General features: G+C 41.4%; 1 protein-coding gene and 1 long non-coding RNA gene across 18 annotated transcripts in view; one reads left to right on the forward strand and one right to left on the reverse strand.

Moving 5' to 3' along the window:
* The window catches only part of IPP (intracisternal A particle-promoted polypeptide), a 47,831-nt gene that overhangs the window by 124 nt on the left and 21,675 nt on the right, over window positions 1–26,032 (forward strand). For 16 of the 17 annotated variants that reach the window (XR_013409288.1, XR_013409379.1, XR_013409389.1 and 13 more), the window contains 5 exon segments: window positions 4,021–4,362; window positions 8,849–9,280; window positions 14,433–14,588; window positions 16,428–16,595; window positions 23,953–24,090. Coding sequence is in view for 5 of the 17 variants with exons in the window: in XM_077978841.1 (XP_077834967.1) it covers window positions 4,071–4,362; window positions 8,849–9,280; window positions 14,433–14,588; window positions 16,428–16,595; window positions 23,953–24,090 (1,186 nt within the window). In the remaining 12 variants the exon portion in view is untranslated. 17 annotated transcript variants of the gene reach the window in all.
* Window positions 97–7,589, reverse strand: LOC144333818 (uncharacterized). The gene is made up of 2 exons (XR_013402898.1): window positions 6,717–7,589; window positions 97–1,906 (listed from the first exon to the last, which is right to left on the reverse strand). It is a non-coding gene; the product is annotated as an uncharacterized LOC144333818 (long non-coding RNA).

Genomic DNA, 26,032 nt, shown 5'->3' on the forward strand with positions numbered 1-26,032 from the left:
CTTTCCGGACCCCAGAGGACTAGACAGAGAAACCTCTAGAAATGTGTATTTCCTTGCCTTTCCTCCGGCCGCCGCAGGCCTTCCTCCGACAGTCTTAAGTGTCGCCCTCTCCAGACCCTCCTGTCCGGACCGGTCCTGCCTCCCCCGCCCCAACTGGGGAATCCTGAGGCTGTGTCCCCAGTCCCTCTGTTGTCGCTTCGTTTGTCTGAGATCCCTTCCCTGACCTTTAGGTAGCGCAGGAACGATTATTAGCTTTTAGTGTAGCAGCAGTTTAGGACTAGCTCTCTATGTTGGGCCCCGAACTCAAGCACAAAGAACCACGGGTGTTTTGACGCTTGTTCCGGGGGTTGTTTCTGACACCCCTTTGTTGGAGCAGTTTCGGCATGTTCTCAGCAGTGAATTCAAAGCTAGCAAACATGGGTCCCGCTTTAGTTCCTCTGGGCAATTCTACCGTTTCCTAGTATTTTTGAGACAGTCTCGCCCGGTCGCCTAGGCTGGAGTGCAGTGGTGAGAGCACAACTCACTGCAGCCTTGACTTCTCAGGCTCTAGCGATCCTCTAACCTCAGCCTCCTGAGTAGCCGGAAGTACAGGCGTGCCCCATCACACACAGCTAATGTTTAAAAACTTTTTAGGGGAGCCTCACTATGTTCCCCAGACTGGTCTTGAACTCCAGGACTCAAGCGATCCTCCCGCCAGGGCATCCCAAAGTGCTGGGATTACAGGTGTGAGCCACCTTGCCCAGCCAATAATCTGTTTTTCAGATTTGGGGCACATCAGGCATGTCCCTTATATCCCTATGCAATGTCGCAGAATTGCGCTCTTTTCCTTTGGAAATGTGGTCATTCCACATGCCACCTTTTGGGATGACGTTCCTACTCCACTGACAGTGGGATGGTATCAGCAGTTACTGAGAAGCATGGTAACAGACTAGTATTTCTATTGTTTGCCACCCGAATGGATATTCAGTCAACTCTTTCTTGTAGCAGGAGGCAGCATTTTAGCTCAGTGACTGTGGTTGATGCCTTGAAGGGACAGAGGAAGTACCTTGTATTTAAACCACTAGGGTTCAAAATGTTCTGACAGAAATGTAAAACAGAAAAGGCCTGACAGTCACGTCATGTTGATAATGTTTCCAGGTCACATTTCTGTGTAGGGCCAAATACATGCTTTCTCCTCCCCCACCTCCCTCCGCCCTTTTTTTTTTTTTTTTTGAGACAGAGTCTGTCTGTTGCCCAGGCTAGAGTGCAATGGCTCGATCTCCATTCACTGCAACATCTGCCTCCCAGGTTCAAGCTATTCTCCTGCCTAAGCCTCCGGAGTCACTGGGATTACAGGCGCCCACCACCATGCCTGAGTAATTTTTTGCATTTTTTAGTTGAGATGGGGTCCCCGTGTTGGCCAGGCTGGTCCTGAGTGCCTGACCTCTGGTGATCCACCCGCCTCAGCCTTCCAAAGCTCTGGGATTAAAGGCATGAGCCACCGCTTTTTTTTTTTTTTGAGACAGGGTCTTCCTCGGTCATCCAGGCTAGAGTGCAGTGGTGCCATCTCAGCTCACTGCAGCCTCAACTTCCCTGGCTCAGGTGGTCCTCCCACCTCAGCCTTCCCTGAGTAGCTGGGACTACAGGCCTGTGCTATCATGCCGGGCTAATTTTTTTTTGTATTGTTAGTAGAGACAGGGTTTAGCCATGTTGCCCAGGCTGGTCTCAAACTCCTGGACTCAAGCAATCCGCCTGCCTTAGCCTCCTAAAGATCTGGGCTTACAGGTATGAGCCACTGTGCCCAGCCCCTTTCGCCCTTTTTTTTTTTTCTGAGACAGAGTCTCGCTCTGTCACCCAGGATGGAGTGCAGTGACGCCATCTCGGGTCACTGCAACCTCTGCCACCTGTGTTCACGCGATTCTCCTGCCTCAGCCTCCTGAGTAGGTGGGACTACAGGCACCTGCCATTGCGCTGGGCTAATTTTTGTATTTTTAATAGAGTCGGGGTTTCACCGTGTTAGCCAGGATGGTCTCGATCTCCTGACCTCGTGATCCACCCTCCTCGGCCTCCCAAAGTGCTGGGATTACAGGCGTGAGCCATCGCGCCCAGCCCAACCACTGCGCCTGGCCCTCGCCCTCTTTAAAAAATTTATTTTTCCCTCCAATTTGGGTGACAGAGTGAGACCCTGTCCCCAAAAATAGATATTTTTTAAATTGACACATAATGATTGTTTTATATTTACATTTATGGGGTAAAATGCGATATTTTGATACATGTATGTAATGTGTAATGATCAAATCAGGGTAATTAGCATATTCATCACCTCAAACACTGCTTGCTTTTATATGCTAGTTATATGTAATATGTTGATATTCTGTAGATGATGATATGAAGCTTTAGCAGCTACCTTTGAACTTCTCAATCAAATTTCTCAATAAGTTAATTCCTAGAAAGTCATGATAATCATCCTTGTTATTTTGACTTTGATACGTTTAAATGCTATAAATGTAACCATTTTTTTCTAACATCAGCACACACTATAAGTCTTATTACCCATTGATACCTAAATTACAAAATCTTAGTCATCTTAAATTTCCCTGTGCTATTCCATATGTTATATTACAGGATCTCATGGTTTGTTTATTTATTTATTTATTTATTTTGAGACAGAGTCTTGCTCTGTCACCCAGGCTAAAGGGTGGAGGGCAGTGGTGTGATCTCAGCTCACTGTAACCTCTATCTCCTGGGCTCAGGCGATTCTTATGCCTCAGCCTCCCAAGTAGCTGGGATTATAGCCCTGCTCCACCACGCCTGGCTAATTTTTTAATTTTTAGCAGAGATGGGGTTTTGTCATGTTACCCAGGTTGTTCTCGAACTCCTAGATTCAAGTGATCCCCACGCCTCAGCATCCCAGTGTGCTGGGATTACAGGCACAAGCCACTGTGCCCAGCAGTTTCTTTATTTAAAAAGTAATTTAGGAAGGGTGCAGTGGCCTAATAATTCCTATGGAGTGATATGGTGGAACAGTCCTGGATTTAGAGTAAGAAGGCCTGGATTCAGATACTGAGACTGTCATACTAACATTGTATCCTTGGGGAAACTTTGAGCTTCAATTTCCCTTTCTCTCATTTTAGATAAGATTATCTTTTCTTCTCACCTCTTAATTATTGTGAGAATTACCATTGACATAATATGTGGAGAAGCTAAAAGTTAAAAAAAAAAAACAACCCAACCTAAGCTATTGTTATTTCTTCTTGTTCTCATTCATTTCACAAACATTGGAAACCTAACATATGTTATATACTGGTGCTAGAGCTATGAAAGATAGTACCTGCACTTAAAGGGCTGTCTTTCAAGGAGCTTTCAGTGTGTGTGTGTGTGTGTGTGTGTGTGTGTGTGTGCGCGCGCGCACGCGCGCACGCACTAGGAGTAGGGTGGTAGGGTATTTGGTAAGGTAGTCCTGTGCTATAGAATGTAAAACCAATAAGCTTAGGGTGAGCAACAAACTTAGGTGAGTTTGGGACCATATTTCCACAATTCCAGAGGAGGAACAGGGAAAGGTTCCTGGAGGAAGTTATATTTGAACAGTCTTGAATTATGACAAGAATCCTGAAGGGCTTTGTGTGCTACAGGAAGTGTACACATTGAAGGATTTTAAGCAGTTAGACTGATCACAACTGCTTTTTGAAAGTTCCTGTTGTCTGTGATACGTGCTTTGTTAACTTTCTTCTTTGTGCTTTATTATTATTATTTTTATTCCATCAAGAAGTGTCCTCTCCTCATACCTTAGTATTAACTCTTTATCCTCCTCTAGTGCAGGTCCCATTTCTTGTGTGAAGCATTCTCCAATTATTTTAGCCTCCCTACTTATTTCGTTCTCTGAAACCATATTAGAAATATTAATAGTAACATACTTTAGTCCTTATTTGTTTTATGTTTATGTCCTAAGTAGATTTTAAGTATAGAGAATGTTTCTTATGTGTGAATAGAAAGCATGTTAAAAAAAATTGTTGCTTGATCTCTTTGTATTTTGTTTTTCAGGGTAGTAATAGATTATGGGCAACAGTCCTTTTAATTAATGTATCGTCATCATGGCTAATGAGGGCTGTCCCAAGGCTGCTGATAGTCCTTTTTCATCAGATAAACATGCCCAGCTCATCTTGGCCCAAATCAATAAGATGAGAAATGGACAGCATTTCTGTGATGTGCAGCTGCAAGTTGGAAAGGAAACTTTTAAAGCTCATCGGCTGGTTTTGGCTGCCAGCAGTCCTTACTTTGCAGCTTTGTTCACTGGAGGAATGAAAGAGTCCTCAAAAGATGTTGTACCAATTCTAGGAATTGAAGCAGGAATCTTTCAGATACTTCTAGATTTCGTTTACACAGGTATGTTACATGAGCCTGTTGTTTTGACTGAAGAATGATGCAATCACTCATGCACTAATGTGGAAAAATAAATTGATCTAACTTTTTAATTACTCTAGAAGGTAATTTAGCAACATGTTATTATGTGACTGAAAATTTCATATCTTTTGACCCGGTGCTCCTTTTCTAGGAATCTGAAGGAATTAATTAATGATGCAGGCACATATTTACAAACCAGGATTTTATTGTAACATTATTATTATTATTTGATTTTTTTTTCGAGATGGATTCTCCCTCTGTCACCCAGGTTGGAGTGCAGTGGGGCGATCTTGGCTCACTGCAACCTCTGCTTCCCAGGTTCAAGTGATTCTCCTGCCTAAGTCTCCCGAGTAGCTGGGACACAGACGCATGCCACCACGCCTGGCTAATTTTTTTTTTTTTTTTTTAATTTTTAGTAGAGATGGGGTTTCACCGTGCTAGCCAGGATTGTCTCAATCTCCCGACCTCGTGATCCGCCCACCTTGGCCTCCCAAAGTGCTGGGATTACAGGCGCGAGCCACTGCACCTGGCCTGTGACTTTATTTATAGCAGTATATAATTGAATAAACTCTTGTCTCAGTAGGTTTTATGGCTAAATAAATTATGATACATACATAGATCTCACAAATGAGATCTAACAAATCTTAAAATATATGTATACTATTATGGAGGAATGTTTATAATATATAAAATTTTAAAAATCAGAATATAAGTAAACCCCTATTTTGTTTTAAACAAAACCCAAAAAACTTATGTGTATTTACACATGAGAAAGTGACCAGAATGTTTGATAGCATTTATCTGTAGGTAATTTTTTTCCACAAAGTGTTTATAATCAGCATATGTTATTTTACTCAAAACTATTTCTTAAATGTTTTTGAGGAGTTTTAATAACATTAGAGAATGTACACAAGAGCACAGTGGTTCATGCCTGTAATCCCAGCACTTCGGGAGGCCATTGTAAGAGGACTGCTTGAGGCCAGGAGTTCAAAAATAGGCAGGACAACATAGCAAGACCCCATTTCTTAAAAAAAAATTTTGTTTGAGACAGGGTCTCTCTCTGTTGTCCAGGCTGGAGTGCAGTCATGCACTCACACCTCAATGCAGTCTTGATTTTCTGGGCTAAAGCAGTGCTACCATCTCACCATCCTGCATAGCTGTGACTACAGGTACATGCCACCATGCCTGACTAATGTAAAACAAATTTTTTTGTAGAAAGAGGGTCTCACTATGTTACCCAGGCTAAAAAAACAATTTTTTTTTTTTTTTGAGACAGAGTCTCGCTCTATCGCCAGGCTGGAGTATAGTGGCGTGATCTCAGCTCACTGCAACCTCCGCCTCCCAGGTTCAAGCAATTCTTCTGCCTCAGCCTCCTGACTAGCTGGGACTACAGGCATGCGCCACCACACCCAGCTAATTTTTATATTTTTAGTAGAGACCGGGTTTCATCATGTTGGCCAGGATGGTCTCGATCTCTTGACCTCGTGATCCACCTGCCTTGGCCTCCCAAAGTACTGGGATTACAGGCATGAGCCACTGCGCTCAGCCAAAATTTTTTTTTTTTTAATTAGCTGGGTATGGTCACTTGTGCCTTTAGTCCCAGCTAACGGGAGGCTGATGTGGAAAGATCCAGGAGTTTGAGGCTGTAGTGAGCTACGATCAAGCTGCTATACCCTGGACTGGGAGAGAGAGTGAGACCCCATCTCTAAATAAAGAAAATAAAACAACTGGGATGATGAGGAGGGGAGTAGGGGAGGGGGAAGAAAGAGAAGGCACACCAAAACAATGTATAGTCTTATATGATATGCAACAAATATGCATAGAAAAAAGATTTGAAAGGTTGAGGTAGGATGATCACTTGAGCCCAGGATGCTGAGGCTTCAGTGAGTGATGATCATGCTACTGCACTCCAGCCTGGACAACAGAACAAGACTCTGTCTCAAAAAAAAAAGAGAGAAAAAATATATGAAGAGACACTACAGTGTTAATACAATGTGTCTGTGTATGGAAAAATACGTTTTTCATTTTAGTTTTTCTGTCTTAAAATTCTTTTTCCACAGTGAATATATATTACTCTTTTTGTGTGTGTGTGTGTGTATGATGGAGTTTCACTTTGTCGCCCAGGCTGGAGTACAGTGGCACAATCTTGGCTCATTGCAACCTCTGCCTCCCAGTTTCAAGCGATTCTCCTGCTTCAGCCTCCCGAGTAGCTGGGATTATAGGCTTGCACTAACATGCCCAGTTAATTTTTGTATTTTTTTTTTTTTAGTAGAGATGGGTTTTCACCATGTTGGCCAGGCTGATCTCGAACTCCTGACCTCAAGTGATCTGCCCACCTCAGCCTCCTAAAGTGCTGGAATTACAGGCGAGAGCCACTGTGCCCAGCCTCTTTTATCTTTTATTTTGTGAGACAGAGTCTTGCTTTGTCACCTATGCTGGAATGTAGTGGCAAGATCATTGCAGCCTTGACCTCCTGGGCTCATCAAGCTATCCTCTCACCTCAGCCTCCTGAGTACCTGTAGGACCACAACACACACCATGATGCCAGGGTAATTAAAAGAAAATTTTTTTTTTAGAGATTATGTCTGGCTATGTTGCCCAGACTGGTCTCGAACTCCTAGGCTCAAGCAGTCCTCCCACCTCAGCCTCCCTAGTAGCTGAGACTACAGGCGCACGCACCGCCACACCTGGCTAATTTTGTTTTTTTTTTTTGAGGCGGAGTTGTGCTGGGCTTAGTGGTGCACACCTGTAGTCCCAGCTACTCAGGAGGCTGAGCCAGAAGAATTGATTGAACCTGGGAGGCAGAGGTTGCAGTGAACAGAGACCATGCCACTGCACTCCAGCCTGGGCAGCAGAGCAAGACCTTGTCTCAAAAAACAAACAAACGAACAAAAAAGGCTGGGTGTGGTGGCTCACGCCTGTAATCCCAGCACTTTGGGAGGCTGAGGTGAGTGGATCACCTGAGGCCAGGAGGTTGAGACCAGCCTGACCAACATGGCGAAACCTCGTCTCTGCTAAAAATACAAAAATTAGCCGGTTGTGGTGGTGGGCACTTGTAATCCTGGCTACTTGGGAGACTGAGGCAGGAGAATCACTTGAACCTGGGAGGTGTTTGTTGTAATGGGCCAAGAATGCACCACTGTACTCCATCCTGGTCGACATAGTGAGACTCTGTCTTGAAAAAAAATAAAAAAACTTAAAAAAGAAAGCGAAGCCCTTGGAAAAGAAAGTGGTATACATAGTTTGAGTATTTAATAGTTTCTCTTATGTTATAGATTCTTGGTTATTCCTAATATTAAAAACTAGCATTGTGCTGGGTGTGGTGGCTCACGCCTGTAATCCCAGCACTTTGGGAGGCTGAGGTGGGTGGATTGCTTGAGCCCAGGAGTTTGAGATCAACCTGGGTAACGTGGTGAAACCCTGTCTCTACAAAAAAATACAGAAAATTAGCCGATCATGGTGGTGAGTGTCTGTAGTACCAGCTACTCGGGAGGCTGAGGTGAGAGGCTCACCTAAGCACAGGAGGCAGAGGTTGCAGTGGGCCAAGATTGCGCCACTGCACTCCAGCCTGGACAACAGAACGACACCCTGTCTCAAAACAAACACAAACAAAAAATGAACATTGTATGGCATTTAGAGACCTTGTCTTACTCTCCCCGGTGCCTCAGTAAATGTTTGTTACATGCATATAACCTTATGTTAAAAACATAGACTTTATTTGTTGTTGTTGCTGCTGCTGTTTGGTTTTTTTCTTTCCAACTTTTAGGTTCAAGAGGTACACGTGTGGGTTTGTTGCATGTGTAAATTGCGTGTCTTGGGGGCTTGGTATGTAGATAATTTTGTCCTCCAGATAATCAGTATAATACCTGATATGTAGTTTTTCAATCCTTACCCTCCTCCTACCCTCCACTCTCAAGTAAGCCCCAGTGTGTATCCATGCCTTCTTGGTATCCATGTGTATGCAATGTTGAGCTCCCATTTATAAGTGAGAACATATGATATTTGGTTTTCTGTTCTTGTGTTAATTTGCTTAGAATCATGGCCTCCAGCTCCATGTGTGTTGCTGTAAAGCACATGATTTCCTTCTTTTTTATAGCAAAAGCATGTCAACCCCTGCCTTGCAACTTGCTTTACCTTACAACTTGTGGACAAGTTACTTAAACTTTGATTCTGTTTCCTTAATATGAAAATAAGAAAAATAATAATATCTACCACATGGGAGTATAATAAGGGTTAAATTAGCATATAAAGCAATTAATGCTGCACCTGGTTAATTGTAAGTTTTTCATAAATGTGTTAGGTATCGTTATCGTTTAAGTTTTGTGCTCTTCACACAAATCCTTGATTGCCTTTTTAAGCGTCTGTCTACTCTGCAAGCATCAGTGAAATCAAGTGTAATACTTTTTGAATGTGGTAAGCCAATGTATGTTTTTATTTTATTGGCCATTTTGTCTTCCTACTTCTCTAGGTGTAGTGAACATAGGTGTGAATAATGTCCAGGAGTTGATTGTTGCAGCAGACATGCTACAGTTGACTGAAGTTGTTCATCTTTGCTGTGAATTTCTGAAAGGACAAATTGATCCACTGAACTGCATTGGAATCTTTCAGTTCTCTGAGCAAATTGCCTGCCATGATCTCTTGGAATTCTCAGAAAACTACATTCATGTCCATTTCTTAGAGGTTCATAGTGGAGAAGAGTTCCTGGCACTTACAAAAGATCAGCTGATCAAAATTTTGCGAAGTGAAGAGCTTAGCATTGAGGATGAATACCAGGTCTTCTTAGCTGCAATGCAATGGATTCTGAAAGATTTGGGAAAAAGAAGAAAACATGTGGTAGAAGTGCTAGACCCAATTCGATTCCCTTTATTACCTCCTCAGAGACTTTTAAAGTATATAGAAGGTAACTTTTTTGCTATATATCAAATTAGTTGATTAATTATCCAGTGATGTGTTCTCTGAAATGTGGGAGAGTGTTTTCATTTTTTGGTTCAGTAACAGACATTTATTGAATGATTACTCTTTTTTTTTTCTTTTTAAAAATGTATTGAATGATTATGTAAGATACAACTTTTGTGTTTTGTGGGTGGGCAGTAGTATTTTAATATTTCTACCTATTTTTATCAAAATCTTTCTTGAGATTGATTACTAAGGCAGATTAGTGTTATAGATAAAAATTACCGACAGAGCGACTAACATAACAACTGCTGTTGACAGAACCAGTTATTTCAGTGTAAGATTTCCTCTTGCTACTCTGAAAAATTAAGCAAAACCTAACACTTGGAGAAAATGCATACATTAAAAATAAAAAAACTCAATGAATCCTATAAGTCTCTTCATTATAAAATAAATTTGGTGTTGATATACTATTATAGCTTCTGAGTAGCCTTTGAATCATCTTTAGATTCTAAACTTAATTCTGAAAATATGTTTTACCATAGTATAAAATAGTTTGTATCTTTATATTAGAAAAATGATGTTTAAATTTATTTCTAAGAATTGCTTTAGGCCAGGTGCAGTGGTTCATGCCTGTAATTCTAGCACTTTAGGAGGCCAAGGCAGGCAGATCGCTTTAGCCCAGGAATTCAAGACCAGCCTGGGCAACATGGTGAAACCCTGTATCTACAAAAAAAAAAAAAAGGCAAAAAATTGGCCCGGCATGGTAGCATGCACTTGTAGTCCCTGCTACCTGGGAGGCTGAGGTGGGAGGATCACCGGAGCCCAGGAGGTCAAGGCTACAGTGAGCCAGGATTGTGCCACTGCTTTCCAGCCTACTTTAGACCTGGTTTTGAGATTTGAAGTTTTTACTCTTGTCATGCATTGAAAGATTAGGTTGCTATTGAATTACAAATGATTTTATTACAAGTTAAATACACTGCTAAGCATTAACGGTGTAATTCTGTAAATATATAATTAAAAATAAGGGATTATTAGTTTTTCTCCAATCTTAGCAGTGTTAACATAATTTTGTAGGTTTTTCTGAGTGATATCTTGTTTTACTGTATATATAGTTGATTGTTATTTGCAGTAGTTATGTTCTATAAGTCTGCTGCGAACACAGAATTAGCAAATACTGAATGATTGCTCCTAGGGGAAATATAGGTTTAGGTTCCTGCAAGCCTATAGTCACAACATTTTTGTCACATAGTCAATAGAGCCTTGTTTTATATAGGTTTTTTTGGTTTGTTTCATTATTCTTGATTTGTTTTGAAGTTGATCATTTTTTCATTAGACTGCCATATATCCTTTCTCTTTCAAATTTTTGTTTTTCTTTTTTTTTGGGGAAATTTTCTTTTATTTTTTTTTGAGACGGAGTCTCACTCTGTTGTCCAGGCTGGAGTGCAGTGGTGCAATCTCAACTCACTGCAAGCTCCGCCTCCCGGGTTCACACCATTCTCTCGCTTCAGCCTCCTGAGTAGCTGGGACTACAGGCGCCCGCTGCCACGCCCAGCTAATTTTTTATTTTTGTATTTTTAGTAGAGACGGGGTTTCACTGTGTTAGCCAGGATGGTCTTGATCTCCTGACCTCGTGATCTGCCTGCCTCGGCCTCCCAAAGTGCTGGGATTACAGGCGTAAGCCACCGCACCCAGCCGGGGGAAATTTTCTTGTGTGAAATTTCTAAATACTGTAAATGTTTAAAGGCTGGGCGTGGTGGCTCACACCTGTAATCCCAGCACTTTGGGAGGCAGAGGTGGGCGGATCACGAGGTCAGGAGATCGAAACCATCCTAGCTAACAGGGTGAAACCCTGTCTCTACTAAAAATGCAAAAAAATTAGCCAGGCGTGGTGGCAGGTGCCTGTAGTCCCTGCTACTTGGAAGGCTGAGACAGGAGAATGGCATGAACCCAGGAGGCGGAGGTTGCAGTGAGCCGAGATCGCGCCACTGCACTCCAGCCTGGGGACACAGCAAGACTCTGTCTCAAAAAAAAAAAAAAAACTTTGTTTCATTTGGTAGTCTTTTTCCTTTTATTTAAACTTCTTTGTCATTCATATTTATCATCTTCTAATGTTATAGTTTTTTTTCTCTATATTTACAATTATTTTCTCAAGCCTTTCCTCCACATCAGTAATTTGATTTTCAGTCATATCTATTGTTTCTAATTTATTAACTCTACAATCCTGTCATTTCAGTTCTTACTTTGTTTCCTTAGAGATGTATCTCATCTATATTTGAGCTCTTGTTTTGTAGGACCTACATTCTTTTTTTTTTTTTTTTTTGAGACAGAGTCTCGCTCTTTTGGCCAAGTTGGATTGCAGTGGTGTGATCTCAGCTCAGTGCAACCTCTGCCTCCTAGGTTCAAGCAGTTCTCCCTGACTCAGCCTCCCGAGTGGCTGGGATTACAGGTGCCTGCTACAACGCCCAGCTAATTTTTGTAATTTTTAGTATAGATGGAGTTTCACCATGTTGGCCAGTCTGGTCTTGAACTCCTGACCTCAGGTGATCCACCAACCATAGCCTCCCAAAGTGCTGGGATTACAGGCATGAAACACCGTACCCGGCCAGGACCTACATTGTTAAATAATTGTATTGTGTGAAGCACGTACAAGGAGTCTATTTGTAGCTGATGTTTTCTTCCGACGGAATTCTTCAATTTCTTATCTTCTTTTAACTGGGACGTACTTTTTTTCTTTTTTCCCCCGAAACGGAGTGTTGCTCTGTCACCCAGGCTGGAGTGCAGTGGCCGTGATCTCGGCTCACTGCAACCTTTGCCTCCCGGGTTCAAGCAATTCTGCTGCCTCAGCCTCCTGAGTAGCTGAGATTACAGGTGCGTGCCACCACGCCTGGCTAATGGGGTTTCACCATGTTGGCCAAGCTGGTCTCTTAACTCCTGACCTCATGATCCACCCGCCTCGGCCTCCCAAAGTGCTGGAATTATAGGCGTGAGCCACCACACCTGGCGCTGGGATGTACTTTAATAAGGCATATGCTCTTTCTTGGTATCTTGGTCATACTGAACTGTTGTTCATGTCAACTCTGTTCAAACTCTTTTCTAATAATACAAGAACTAATTTTCCTTGGCACTCTTTCTACCTAGTACAACTACTTTGTTTTCTCCAGTCTAAAAGTTGAAGGCTGTGTGTTGTGTTCTTGCCACCTTTGTTCTGTTTTTTGTTTTGTTTTGAGACACTCTCACTCTCTCACTCACACTGGCATGCAGTAGTGCAATCATAGTCACTGAAACCTTGACTTCCTGGGCTCAAGTGATCCTCCTGCCTCAGCCTCCAGGGTAGCTGGAACTAAAAGTTCATATCACCATGCCCAGCTCATTTTAAAATTTTCTGTAGAGACAGGGTCTCACTATGTTGTCCAGGCTGGTCTTGAACTCCCAGCCTCAAACATTCCTCCCACCTCAGCCTCCCAAAGTGCTGGGATTACAGGCATGAGGCACTGTACTGGCCCTTGCCACTTCTTTCTAGCCTGAGGCATGAGGGTGGTTGAAGACTAGAGATCCACTAGGGCTGAGATCCTTACTTGGGAACTTGACTTTGATACCTCTCTATTGAGTTCCTGTTATTTATCTTATATCTGGGCCTACTTAACCTAGCTAGAGATGTATCTCACCAGTGTGGACTTTGGCTACCACAGTGTTCTGTTAGAGAGCAGATCCAGGTGATCCTTTCTACCTTTACTGATGGTCCTGTGAAGACTTTTCCTTTTAATAATTTTGTTCCTCAACTTTTCTCGGTTCTGCTTTTCACTCTTGATTCTATCTGTCTGCAAATTATTATCAGTGAGAATTCTCAAGATTTTGTTAGTTGACCATTGTTCTTCAATATTGCTTCTTGTCTGGGATAGAGAGAAAAGGTCAGAGATGGAAAGATAGGAGACAGTCTCTTGCTAGCATTTATAATGCCTTTGTGCAAATTAGAAAATAGTGCCCTTTCAGGGAGAACAGGTCTTACAGCTTGGCAAATGAACACAGGTTGACTCTCATCCACAGTTTACCTCCTCAGCTAAGCACCCTTGAGCAAGGACAACCTACCTCATCATATGCATGATCCTTTTAGGATATGGTACTCATGCCACCAGAATTTATTTTTCTTGCTTTGTCTATCATTCTTAAATTTAAATGTTAATGACATAATTTTATATCTTTTTTGTTATGTTGTAAGTATAGAATTTTTGGCTATTTTAATTTTTAAATTTTGTTAGATAATTGTGATCTTGGAAATTCTTTTTCTTTGTTTTTGAGACAGGGTCTCACCCTGTCATCCAGGGTGGAGTACAGTGGTGCAATCCTGCCTCGCTGCAAACTCTGCCTCCTGAGCTCGAGTGGTACTCCCACATGAACCTCCTGAGTAGCTGGAACTATAGGCACATGCCACCACACCCGGCTAATTTTTGTATTTTTTGTAGCAGCAAGGTCTTCATTCACCACGCTGGCCAGGCTCAAGTGATTCACCCGACTTGGCCAAAGTACTGGGATTACAGGTGTGAGCCACCACATCCGGCCTGGAAATTCTTATACATGGGGGTATACTGTGAAGCATATATATTTTTTAGTTGCTATTCTGCTTATATATGAAGCATTTTTTTTATTTTTTGAGACGGAGTCTCGCTCTGTCGCCCAGGCTGGAGTGCAGTGGCGCGATCTTGGCTCACTGCAAGCTCCGCCTCCCGGGTTCACACCATTCTCCTGCCTCAGCCTCCCAAGGAGCTGGGACTACAGGTGCCCGCCACCACGCCCGGCTTATATTTTGTATTTTTTAGTAGAGACGAGGTTTCACTGTGTTAGCCAGGATGGTCTCCATCTCCTGACCTCGTAATCTGCCCGCCTCGGCCTCCCAAAGTGCTGGGATTACAGGCGTGAGCCACTGCGCCCGGCCATATGAAGCATATTTTTAAACAGCAACCTTTTTTGTTTTTCATTAGTGAAGAAAATGCTTTCCTTAAAATAGTACCAATATTTAGTATTGCAGGAAACGAACACCATTGTTTGGTGATGATTTTTTATTTATTGATTGTTAAATGTGTCTTATCTTTATAGAAATGTGTTTTTTCAATGTTATTTAAAAATTGTTTAAAACATTGTCTTTTTAAATATTGCTTTAGGAGTATCCGATTTTAATCTTCGTGTTGCATTGCAAACACTTCTGAAAGAGTACTGTGAAGTATGCAAATCTCCCAAAGAGAACAAGTTTTGTAGTTTTCTGCAGACATCTAAGGTTCGACCTCGGAAGAAAGCAAGAAAGTACCTGTATGCAGTAGGTGAGAGCCCTTTAGAAAGTAATAGAAATTATATTTGTGTTCCAGATCAAAAATTTTTAATATATTGTTGTTTTTACTATACATGATAGAATATGTGGGTGTATTGAAGAGGCATATTAAATTTCACATACAGGCTACAGATTTATAAACTGCATTTATATATTATGATAAATATGTCTAAAAAGAAATAGCTATTCATTTTATATCTGTTATTCTGTGATCTAAACCTTTGAGTTTGTAGATTATCCAGTTATCAAATAAGTGACTAAAGAAGTGCTGCTTTAAAAGTAAAAAATTTGAATTCTTGTGAAAAATAAAGAAAATAAATCTCAAGTTTTTAAACTATTCACAGTATCTTAGTCATTAGCAGTGATAGGAATCAATGATCTCCAAAGTGTGGTTATAAAGGAAGATCCATAGGAATATCAGCGGAACATGTTACAACTTCTTTTTTTTTTTTTTTTTTTTTTGAGGCAGAGCCTCACTCTGTCACCCAGGCTGGAGTGCAGTGGCATGATCTCAGATCACTGCAACCTCCGCCTCCTGGGTTCAAGCAATTCTCCTGCCTCAGCCTCCTGAGTAGCTGGGACTATAGGCATGCGCCACCATGCCCAGCTAATTTTTGTATATATATATATTTTTAAGTAGAGACAGGGTTTCACCATATTGGCCAGGCTGGTCTCGAACTCCTGACCTTGTGATCTGCCTGCCTTGGCCTCTCGAAGTGCTGGGATTACAGGCATGAGCCACCATGCCCGGCCACATATTACAACTTCTTTTCATTTTTATTTCAAAAAGCATTAACTTAAATCTGGGTGTCGTGGCTCATGGCCTGTAATCCCAGCACTTTGGAAGGCTGAGGTCAGAGGATTGTGTGAGCCCAGAAGTTCAAGACCAGCCTATGCAACATGATGAAACCTTGTCTTTACACAGATATACAGAAATTACCCTGGTGTGGTGGTGTGTGCCTGTAGTCCCAGCTACTTGGGAAGCTGAAGTGGGAGGATCACTTGAACTCAGGAGGCAAAGGTTGCAGTGAGCAGAGATTGTACCCTGCACTCCAGCCTGGGCAACCGAGCAAGACACTGGCTCAAAAAAATAAAAAAAAGCATTAAACTTTATCGGCATTTAAAATACATATAATATATAACATATTGATATATATAGTGCAGATGTGTATACATATTATAGTTTTTATGTAAGTACCTGATGTATGAGATAATTTATAATTTACACATATATAATTACAATTACATGTATGTATTAATATTTAAATATAATGCTTTTGGGTGCTTCTTAAAATTTTTTTGCTTATTGGATGTATAGTCAAAATAAGGATTTCATCAGGAGGTTGATGGGGGAGGATTGAGGCTGCAGTAAGCTGTGATCACATCACTGGACTCCAGCCTAGGTGACAGAGTGAAATCCTGCCTCAAACACACACACACACACACACACACACACACACACACAGCTTTCAACTCACTATTTTTAATTGAAAAAGACACTAATGAAAGTTATAATGAAACTTTCCTAACTTAACAGATAAGCAGTGCCTAGATTTATATTTCATATAATATTCTATTTATAACCAAGACCAAGTGGTAAAACACTGAGGCTAACCGTCTTACTATTTAAGCCACAATCTTTCAGGAATTGGCAAATTTAAGAATATTACATTATATATAGAGGGAGAAAGTAAGCTCTAAACCATTTATTTCTTGTTATATAATAGTTATACTAAATGTTTAGCTGTAGAACACTAGATTTTCATTACTACCATTTTTCTATTTAATAGTAAGGGATTTGCTGTGTACTCACTTTTCTTCTTTTGTTTAGGTGGATATACTCGGTTGCAGGGGGGTCGTTGGAGTGATAGCAGAGCCCTCAGCTGTGTGGAACGTTTTGACACCTTTAGCCAGTACTGGACCACTGTATCTTCACTTCATCAGGCTCGAAGTGGGCTGGGAGTAACAGTTCTAGGAGGGATGGTCTACGCTATTGGAGGTAATCATAAAAATGTCTTATTTTCTTTATTAGTCTTATTGGCTATATTCTAATATGCTTTATGATTTATATGTTGCTGTGTGATATACATATATCTAATTGTCCTCAATAAGTATTTACAGAAAGGATGGAAAGAAGGAAGGACGGAAGGAAGGGAGGGAGGGAGGGAGGGACGGAAGGGGGAAGGGGGAAGGAGGAAGGGGAAAGGTGAAAGGGGGAAGGGAAAGGGGAATGGGAAGGGCAAGATGGTGAATATTTCATATTGGATGAATACTGTGATTTATCACAAGCCAGAATACTTAGGTTTGGTTTTAATGAAAAGTGGTGGTGAGGTGTGGTGGCTCATACCCGTAATCCCAGCAGTTTTGGAAGCCGAGCCAGGAGGATCACTTGAGCCCAGGAGTTTGAGATCAGCCTGGGCAATATATTGAGACTTTATCTCTTAAAAAAAATTAAAAATAAGCCAGATGTGTGGCACATTTCTATAGTCCCAGCTACTTGGCAGGATGATGTGGGAAGATTACTTGAGCCCAGGAGGCAGTGGTTGCAGTGAGCCACGATCGTGCCACTGTACTCCAGCCTGGGTGACAGAGCAAGACCCTCTCTCAAAAAAGAAAAGAAAAGTTGTTTATAGAATATGGCACCCGCCTGGCGTAGTGGCTCACGCCTGTAATCGCAGCACTTTGGGAGGCCGAGACAGGCAGATCACCTAAGGTCAGGAGTTCAAGACCAGTCTGGCCAACATGGTGAAACCCTGTCTCTACTAAAAATACAAAAAAATTAGCTGGGCATGGTGGCGGGTGCTGGTAATCCCAGCTACTTAGGAGGCTGAGGCAGGAGAATCATTTGAACTCAGGAGGCAGAGGTTGCAGTGAGCCGAGATCGTGCCATTGTACTCCAGCCTGGGCAACAAGAGCGAAACTCCGTCTCAAAAAAAAAAAAAGTTGGCATCAAAATTTAGATCAATATTTATGATAGAATTTTTTTAAATTCTGAAAGCTGCATTATGATTCATTTTTAATAAACCAAGCAGTATGGATACTGGGTACGTAAAAACCAAGTCAACAAGATAGTAGGATATATTTCTTGTTGAAATCCTGGTGTTTTGTAAAACTATTTTTATGAATTATTAAATAATAAAGTAACTGGGACTATAGGCATACATCACCATGTATGGCTCATTAAATATTTATTTATTTATTTGAGATGGAGTTTTGCTCTTGTTGCCCAGGCTGGAGTGCAATGGCGTGATCTCGGCTCACTGCAACCTCTGCCTCCTGGGTTCAAGCAATTCTCCTGCCTCAGCCTCCTCTGTAGCTGGGATTACAGGCATGCACCATCATGCCTGGCTAATTTTGTATTTTTAGTAGAGACAGGGTTTCTTCATGTTGGTCAGGCTGGTGTCAAACTCCCGACCTCAGGTGATCCATCCGCCTTGGCCTCTCAAAGTGTTGGGATTACAGGCATGAGCCACTACGCCTGGCCAATTTTTTTTTTTTTTTTTTTAGAGATGGGGGTCTCACTATGTTGCCCAGGCTGGTCTTGAACTCTGGACCTCAAGTGATTCTCCTGCCACAGCCTCCCAAAGTGCTAGTATTATGGATGTGAGCCATGGCACCCAGCCAGTATTTTAAAAAAATTATAATTATTTTATTTTTATTTTATTGATTTATTTTTTAGTGGGCCAGGGTTTGGCGAGCCATCCCCACCCAAAATTTTTTTTTTTTTTTTTGAGAAGGAGTCTCGCGCTGTTGCCCAGGCTGGAGTGCAGTGGCCACTGGATCTCAGCTCACTGCAAGCTCCGCCTCCGGGGTTTGCGCCATTCTCCTGCCTCAGCCTCTGGAGTAGCTGGGACTACAGGCGCCCGCCACCTCGCCGGCTATTTTTTTCTATTTTTTAGTAGAGACGGGGTTTCACTGTGTTAGCCAGGATGGTCTCGATCTCCTGACCTTGTGATCCGCCCATCTCGGCCTCCCAAAGTGCTGGGATTACAGGCTTGAGCCACCGCGCCCAGCCCAAAAATTTTATAAATATTTTCTGACTATGGTACTGTCAATTTAAATTATGGAGATATAGGAACTATTTGATTTTTGTCTTTACTTTGGAGGGTATATAACTCAGAACTATTTATTAAATCAAGAAATGACATGTGTATCAGAAAATTCCATCAAAGAAATTAGAATTTTAAGCAATAACTTCTTGTCTGCATAAAGAGCACAATTCTATATAGTCTTTGACCACAACTTTAATAATTCCTTGTATGTGTCTTTTGTCAATTATGCATAGGTTTATCACTTGAACTCTTCTGTTTAACCTAGGGTCAGAGGTCATTGTGTGACACTTGCATATGTATGTATTCCCTCCCCTGATACCACAGAAGTGCTTACAGAGGCTCTTCAAAACTGCTGTGACTTCTCTAGCTATTAATACTGTCAACATTGCTATCTTAAGATATTCCTTAATATATAACTTTTAAATACTTTGAAAATTATAAAAGTTAGGTTTGTTGTAGAAAATTTTGCTAAAACAGAAGCATATGAAAAAGAAAATTTAAATTCCTGATGCCATAATCATACCACCCAGAATAATCACAGTTAACATTTTGGTTTAGTTTCTTCCTGATACATACATATCTGGGTTCATATTCTAAATGTTGGGTTTTAAAAATTAAGATATAATTCACATACCAAAATTTAGAGAATATAATTTAGTGGTTTTTAGCATAGTCACAAAGTTGTACAATCGTCACCACTATCTCATTCCAGAACATTTCATCACCCCAGAAAGAAACACTGTACCTGTCAGCAGTCACTCCCCATCTCTCCTCCTAAACCCTAGTAACTGCTCATCTACTTTATGTCTCTATGGTCTTGCCTATTCTGGACATTTCATGTAAATGGAATCATATAATATTGTGTCTGACTTCTTTCAGTTAGCAGTACTTCATTTCTTTTTATGGCTGAATAATATTTCATTGTGTCGAAATAATCATATTTTGTTTGTTTATTCATTCTGTAGTTGATGGACATTTATATTATTTCCACTTAATATTCAAATAAAAGTTTTTGTGTAGACATAAGTTTGATTTCTTTTGGGTATATACTTAGGAGTAGAATTGTTAGGTTATACGGTAACTCTGTATTTAACTTTCTTTTTTTTTTTTTTTGAGATGGAGTCTCGCTCTGTTGCCCAGGCTGGTGTGCAGTGGCGCAATCTCAGCTCACGGCAACCTCCGCCTCCTGGGTTCACGCCATTCTTCTGCCTCAGCCTCCCAAGTAGCTGGGACTACAGGCACCCGCCACCACGCCCAGCTAATGTTTTTTTGTATTTTTAGTAGACGGGGTTTCACTGTGTTAGCCAGGATGGTCTCAATCTCCTGGCCTTGTGATCCGCCTGCCTCGGCCTCCCAAAGTGCTGGGATTACAGGTGTGAGCTACCGTGCCCGGCCTTCTGTATTTAACTTTTTGAGATATATATTGTTATTAACTTTTTCTTTTTTTGCTTTTTACTTATGTAAAATACTTACTTTTATTTTTATTTTATTTATTTATTTATTTATTTATTTAGAGACGGAGTCTCGCTTGTCGCCCAGGCTGGAGTGTAGTGGCGTGATCTCGGCTCACTGCAAGCTCCGCCTCCTGGGTTCACACCATTCTTCTGCCTCAGCCTCCTGAGTAGCTGGGACTACAGGTGCCCGCCACCACGCCTGGCTAATTTTTTTTGTATTTTTAGTAGAGACGGGGTTTCACTGTGTTAGCCAGGATGGTCTCAATCTCCTGACCTTGTGATCTGCCCGCCTCGGCCTCCCAAAATGCTGAGATTACAGGCATGAGCCACTGTGCCCGGCCTATTTATTTATTTTTTGAGATGGAATCTCGCTCTGTTGCCCAGGCTGGAGTGCAGTGGTGCATTGTCAACTCAACAACCTCTGCCTCCTGGATTCAAGTGATGCCTCAGCCTCCCGAGTAGCTGGGATTACAGGCATGCGCCACCATGCCCAGCTAATTTTTGTATTTTTAGTAGAGATCGGGTTTCACCATGTTGACCAGGCTGGTCTTGAACTCCTGAACTCAGGTAATCTGCCTGCCTTGGCCTCCCAAAGTGCTGAGATTACAGGGTGAGCCACCACACCCAGCCCTTTTATTTTTATTTTTATTTTCTGAAATGGAGTCTCACTCTGTCTCCCAGGCTAGAGGGCAGTGGCACACAGCAACCTTTGCCTCCCGGGTTCAAGAGATTCTCCTGCCTTAGCCTCCCAAGTAGTTGAGATTATAGGCATAGACCACCATGCCCGGCCAATTTTGTTGTTGTTGTTTGTTTGTTTTTGTTTTTGTTTTGAGACAGAGTCTCGCTCTGTCGCCCGGCTGTAGTGCAGTGGCGCGATCTCCACTCACTGCAACCTCCGCCTTTCAAGTTCAAGTGATTCTCCTGCCTCAGCCTCCTGAGTAGCTGGGATTACAGAAGCGCACCACCATGCCTGGCTAATTTTTCTATTTTTAGTAGAGATGGGGTTTCACCATGTTGGTCAGGCTGGTCAGGCTGGTCTAGAACTCCTGACCTCATGATCCACCCACCTTGGCCTCCCAAAGTGCTGGGATTACAGGCGTGAGCCACTGCGCCCAGCTGGATTTCTTCTTTCAAGAAGTAACTTTTTAGATCTTTAGTCCTTTTAAAAAATTGTCTATTTTGTTGATTTGTAGGTGCATCAGGGTTCCCAAGACCACTCTCAGGTTTAGTGATTTGCTAAAAGGACTTACAAGATTTAGCATGTAATTGTATCCACAGCTAAGATTTATTGTAACGAAATGTACAAAACAAAATCAGCAAAAAGAAAAGGCACATGTGATGAAGTTTGGAAGGAACCAGTTGACAGCTTTCCAGAGTCCTCACTCAGTACAGTCACACATGACATGCTTAATTCCTCAGCAATTAGTAGTGACAACATGTGGGAAGTATTGTCTACCAGAGAAGCTCATTAGAGACATAGTGCCCAAGGTTTTTGCAGGCAGCTGATCACATAGCCTCTTTCTTCCTAGCACATACCAAAATCCCAGACCCTCAGAAGGAAAGCGTATGTTCAGCATAAATCACATTGTTTGTACAGTTCAAGCACAGTGAGCCACTCTTACCATTTTGGGAAAATTTTGTATCAGTGGAGGGAACTGTTAACCAGCCATATTCCCAGATTCCAGCAAAGGATCAACCTTCCAAGTAGGCCTTTCTTTTCTTTTTTTTGAGACGGAGTCTCGCTCTGTCGCCCAGGCTGGAGTACAGTGGCGCTGTCTCGGCTTACTGCAAGCTCCACCTCCCGGGTTCACGCCATTCTCCTGCCCCAGCCTCCTGAGTAGCTGGGACTACAGGCGCCCGCCACCACGCCCGGCTAATTTTTTGTATTTTTGGTAGAGATGGGGTTTCACAGTGTTAGCCAGGATGGTCTCGATCTCTTCACCTTGTGATCCGCCCACCTCAGCCTCCCAAAGTGCTGGGATTACAGGTGTGAGCCATCGTGCCCGGCCCCCAAATAGGCCTTTCTAAGGACAGGCATTTTTAGGCCTGCTATGTTAACTATTTTCTGTACAATAGGAATTTTGTTTATATTCAGGATTCTAGGCCCTCATAAAGTCATATGTGCTATAAATATCTTCTCCTACTCTGCTGCTTCATCTTTTACTCTCTTTATGGAATCCTTTGATGAACAGATATTTTTAATTTTAGTGTAGTCAAATCTCTTATTTTTTTCCCTGTATGGTTAATGTTTCTTGCATCTTATTTGAGACATCTTTCCCTACTCCAACATCATAAGGACCTATACCTTCATTGTTTTATACAGTTTTATAGTTTTTCCATTCACATTTATGTCAGTAATCTACCTGGAATTTAGTTTTTATGGATAATATGCAGTAAGGCATTAGTTTCATTTTCCTCTCGATGTATAATCCATTATCCTAGCATGAAAGATTGTTGTTTCCCCACTGCTCTGTAGTGCTAACTCTATCTTCTATCAAGCAATCATATGTATGTCTGTGTTCTAGAATTTCTTTTCTGTTCCATTAGTTTCTGTCTATCCCTTTTTTAATTACTATAGCTTTGTTATATGTCTTGATATATGATGGGACTGTTTCTCCTTATTTTTTTCCGAGAATGCTTGGCTCTTCTAGGCTCTTTGTACTTCTATATAAAGTTTAGAATCAGTTTGTCAAATCGGTTAAAAAATGGATTTTTTTGATTGGGAATACATTAAATCTATAAATCAATATGGGGATAACTATCATCTTTACATTGACTCTTATTTTTAAATAGGAAAATCTTCATGATACATTGACTCTTATAATTCATGAACATTATTCATCTCTTCATTTATTTAGATGTTCCATAATTTAAAACTTTAAGTAATATTTTAAAATGTTATCCATAGAGGCATTGCATAATCTTTGGTTAGATTTACTCCTAAATATCTTATTTTAAAATTCTAAATTAGCTGGACATGGTGGCACATGCTTATAGTCCTAGCTACTTGGGAGGCTGAGGCAGGAGGATGACTTGAGTCCAGGAGTTCAAAGCTTCAGTGAGCGATGATTGTGCCACTGCACTCTAGCCTGGGTGACAGAGCCAGACTCTGTCTCTAAAAATAAATAAATAAATAAATATTAAAAAAAAGAAAATTTGGGTATCTTTTTAAAATTTTTTCATTTTTAGGCTGGGCGCAGTGGCTCACGCCTGTAATCCCAGCACTTTGGGAGGCCGAGGCGGGCGGATCACAAGGTCAAGAGATGGAAACCATCCTGGCTAACATGGTGAAACCCTGTCTCTACTAAAAAGACAAAAAATTAACCGGGTGAGGTGGTGGGCTCCTGTAGTCCCAGCTACTCGGGAGGCTGAGCAGGAGAATGGTGTGAACCCAGGAGGTGGAGCTTGCAGTGAGCCGAGATTGCACCATTGCACTCCAGCCTGGGCGACAGAGCGAGACTCTGTCTCAAAAAAAAAAAAAATTCATTTTCTGTTTGTTGTTAGGAAAGGATTACATTAAAACTCAAATTGTACCAGGGCCAGCCACCCAAACTACTATATGAAAAAAAATATAGAAGTATTAAAATGCAAATTTTATCCTAAAACATTACATGGATTGTTTGGGTGGTAAAAATAGATAATAGGAAAATTGTGCCTGTTTCATAAGTGGGCTTTAATAAATGACAGTGCTCTAGATTCAAAATAATGCTTGACAGGCAAATGAATAGTATAAAATCAGACATAATGGTTGAATTTTTGACAATAGGGAATACTACTGAATATTGTATTATGGTGCTAGTCTCTTAGCATTACTAAACTTTCTAATATATGTCTCTTTTATTTAACTCAGGTGAAAAGGATTCAATGATTTTTGATTGTACTGAATGCTATGATCCAGTTACTAAACAGTGGACAACTGTAGCTTCGATGAATCATCCTCGCTGTGGCTTAGGAGTGTGTGTGTGTTATGGGGCTATCTATGCTTTGGGTAATTATGCTGTTCAGTTTAAAGATAGCTAATATTATTTATGTATTTATTTTTAATTTTCATTTTTGTGGATACATAATAGGTATATATATTTATGGGGCACATGAGATACAGGCACATAATGTGTAATAATAACATCACGTAAAATGGGATATCCATCTCCTCAAGTATTTATCCTTTGTGTTATAAACAATCCAGTTATACTCTTCTAGTTATTTTTAAATGTACAATTAAATTATTATTGACTATAGTCACCCTATTGCGCTATCAAATACTGGGTCTTATTCATTCTTCCTTTTTGTTTTTATTCAAATTCATTAACTATGCCCACCTCCTGCCTCCCCACCCCCACTACACTACCCGTCCCAGCCTCTGGTAACCATCCTTCTACTCTCTGTCTCCATGAGTTCAATTGTTTTGATTTTTAGATCCCACAAAGAAGTGAGAATATGAAATGTTTGTAGATAGCTAATATTATTTAAATTGTTGGGTTCTGATGACTTTAGAGATGTTCTTTTCCTCTTTTCAGCTCTTTACATTCTTTTTTTAAAAACCAACTGGCTTTAGTCTATATACTCTGGAGGCTGGGCAAGGTCTTAGGGGAAGGTGTAGGTAGGGGTTAGGGGGTCAGGGGTTGGAGGGGTTGGAGGAGGGTGCCCAGTTGGCTGGCTGACCAAACTGCTAGTCATACACATTCTTCTGCAGGTATCTCTGGAGCTACTGTATGCTGTAGATGTGCTTGCCAGCTCTTTAAATTCTTATTCTCAAAATTGTATTACTGGAGATAAAATATAGATGAGACATCCAGTGCAGTACTTTAGCTGAGTAGTTAAATCTCATTATTTTAATTAAGTGTATAACATTTTTAGCACTCTGCATAGTGGCCTAATTATGTTTAATATAAGAAAACAGATGCCAAAAAATTAAATATATCACAAGGAAGTTCTGTACTATATTTTTATTCTTGTAGATGTAGTGAATGATTATGAGCTATTCTACTTTGAATATCTGTGTAACAAATGTTACAATCAAGGTTGTTCCTAGGGAAAGTTATAAGTTGACATAGCTCTCAGCCTCCCCTATTTTCTCCTTGTCACTCCTTCAATTCACTGTAACTTAGTGTCTTCCCCTCATCCAAACCTATTGTGCAAAAAATATGAGTTACCTTAAGGTGAATGTAATCTATTATATTTTATTACCTCCATAAGTATCTGCATTTTTCAGTTAATTGTGGGAAAAAATATTTTCAACTTTAAGAATTGGAGGGTGTTGGCCGGGTGCGGTGGCTCACAGCCTGTAGTCCCAGCACTTTGGGAGGCTGAGGCGGGCGGATCACAAAGTCAGGAGATCAAGACCATCCTGGCTAACACGGTGAAACCCTGTCTCTACTAAAAATACAAAAAGAATTAGCTGGGCGTGGTGGCCGGCGCCTGTAGTCCTAGCTACTCGGGAGGCTGAGGCAGGAGAATGGCTTGAACCCGGGAGGCGGAGCTTGCAGTGAGCCTGAGCTGAGACTGCACCACTGCACTCCAGCCTGGATGACAGAGCGAGACTCCATCTCAAAAAAAAAAAAAAAAAAGGGCCGGGCACCGTAGCTCAAGCCTGTAATCCCAGCACTTTGGGAGGCCGAGACGGGTGGATCACGAGGTCAGGAGATCGAGACCATCCTGGCTAACATGGTGAAACCCCGTCTCTACTAAAAAATACAAAAAATTAATTGGGCGAGGTGGCGGGCGCCTGTATTCCCCGCTACTCGGGAGGCTGAGGCAGGAGAATGGGGTAAAACCTGGGAGGCGGAGCTTGCAGTGAGCTGAGATCTGGCCACTGCACTCCAGCCTGGGCTACTGAGCAAGACTCCATCTCAAAAAAAAAAAAAAAAGAATTAGAGAGTGTTAAGAAAATGTTATTGTGGGGATAAAGGGCCTTTTTGAAGTTCCTGAAA

The sequence above is a fragment of the Macaca mulatta genome, chromosome 1, assembly GCF_049350105.2.
Source record: "Macaca mulatta isolate MMU2019108-1 chromosome 1, T2T-MMU8v2.0, whole genome shotgun sequence".
In the NCBI taxonomy this organism is placed as follows: domain Eukaryota; kingdom Metazoa; phylum Chordata; class Mammalia; order Primates; family Cercopithecidae; genus Macaca; species Macaca mulatta.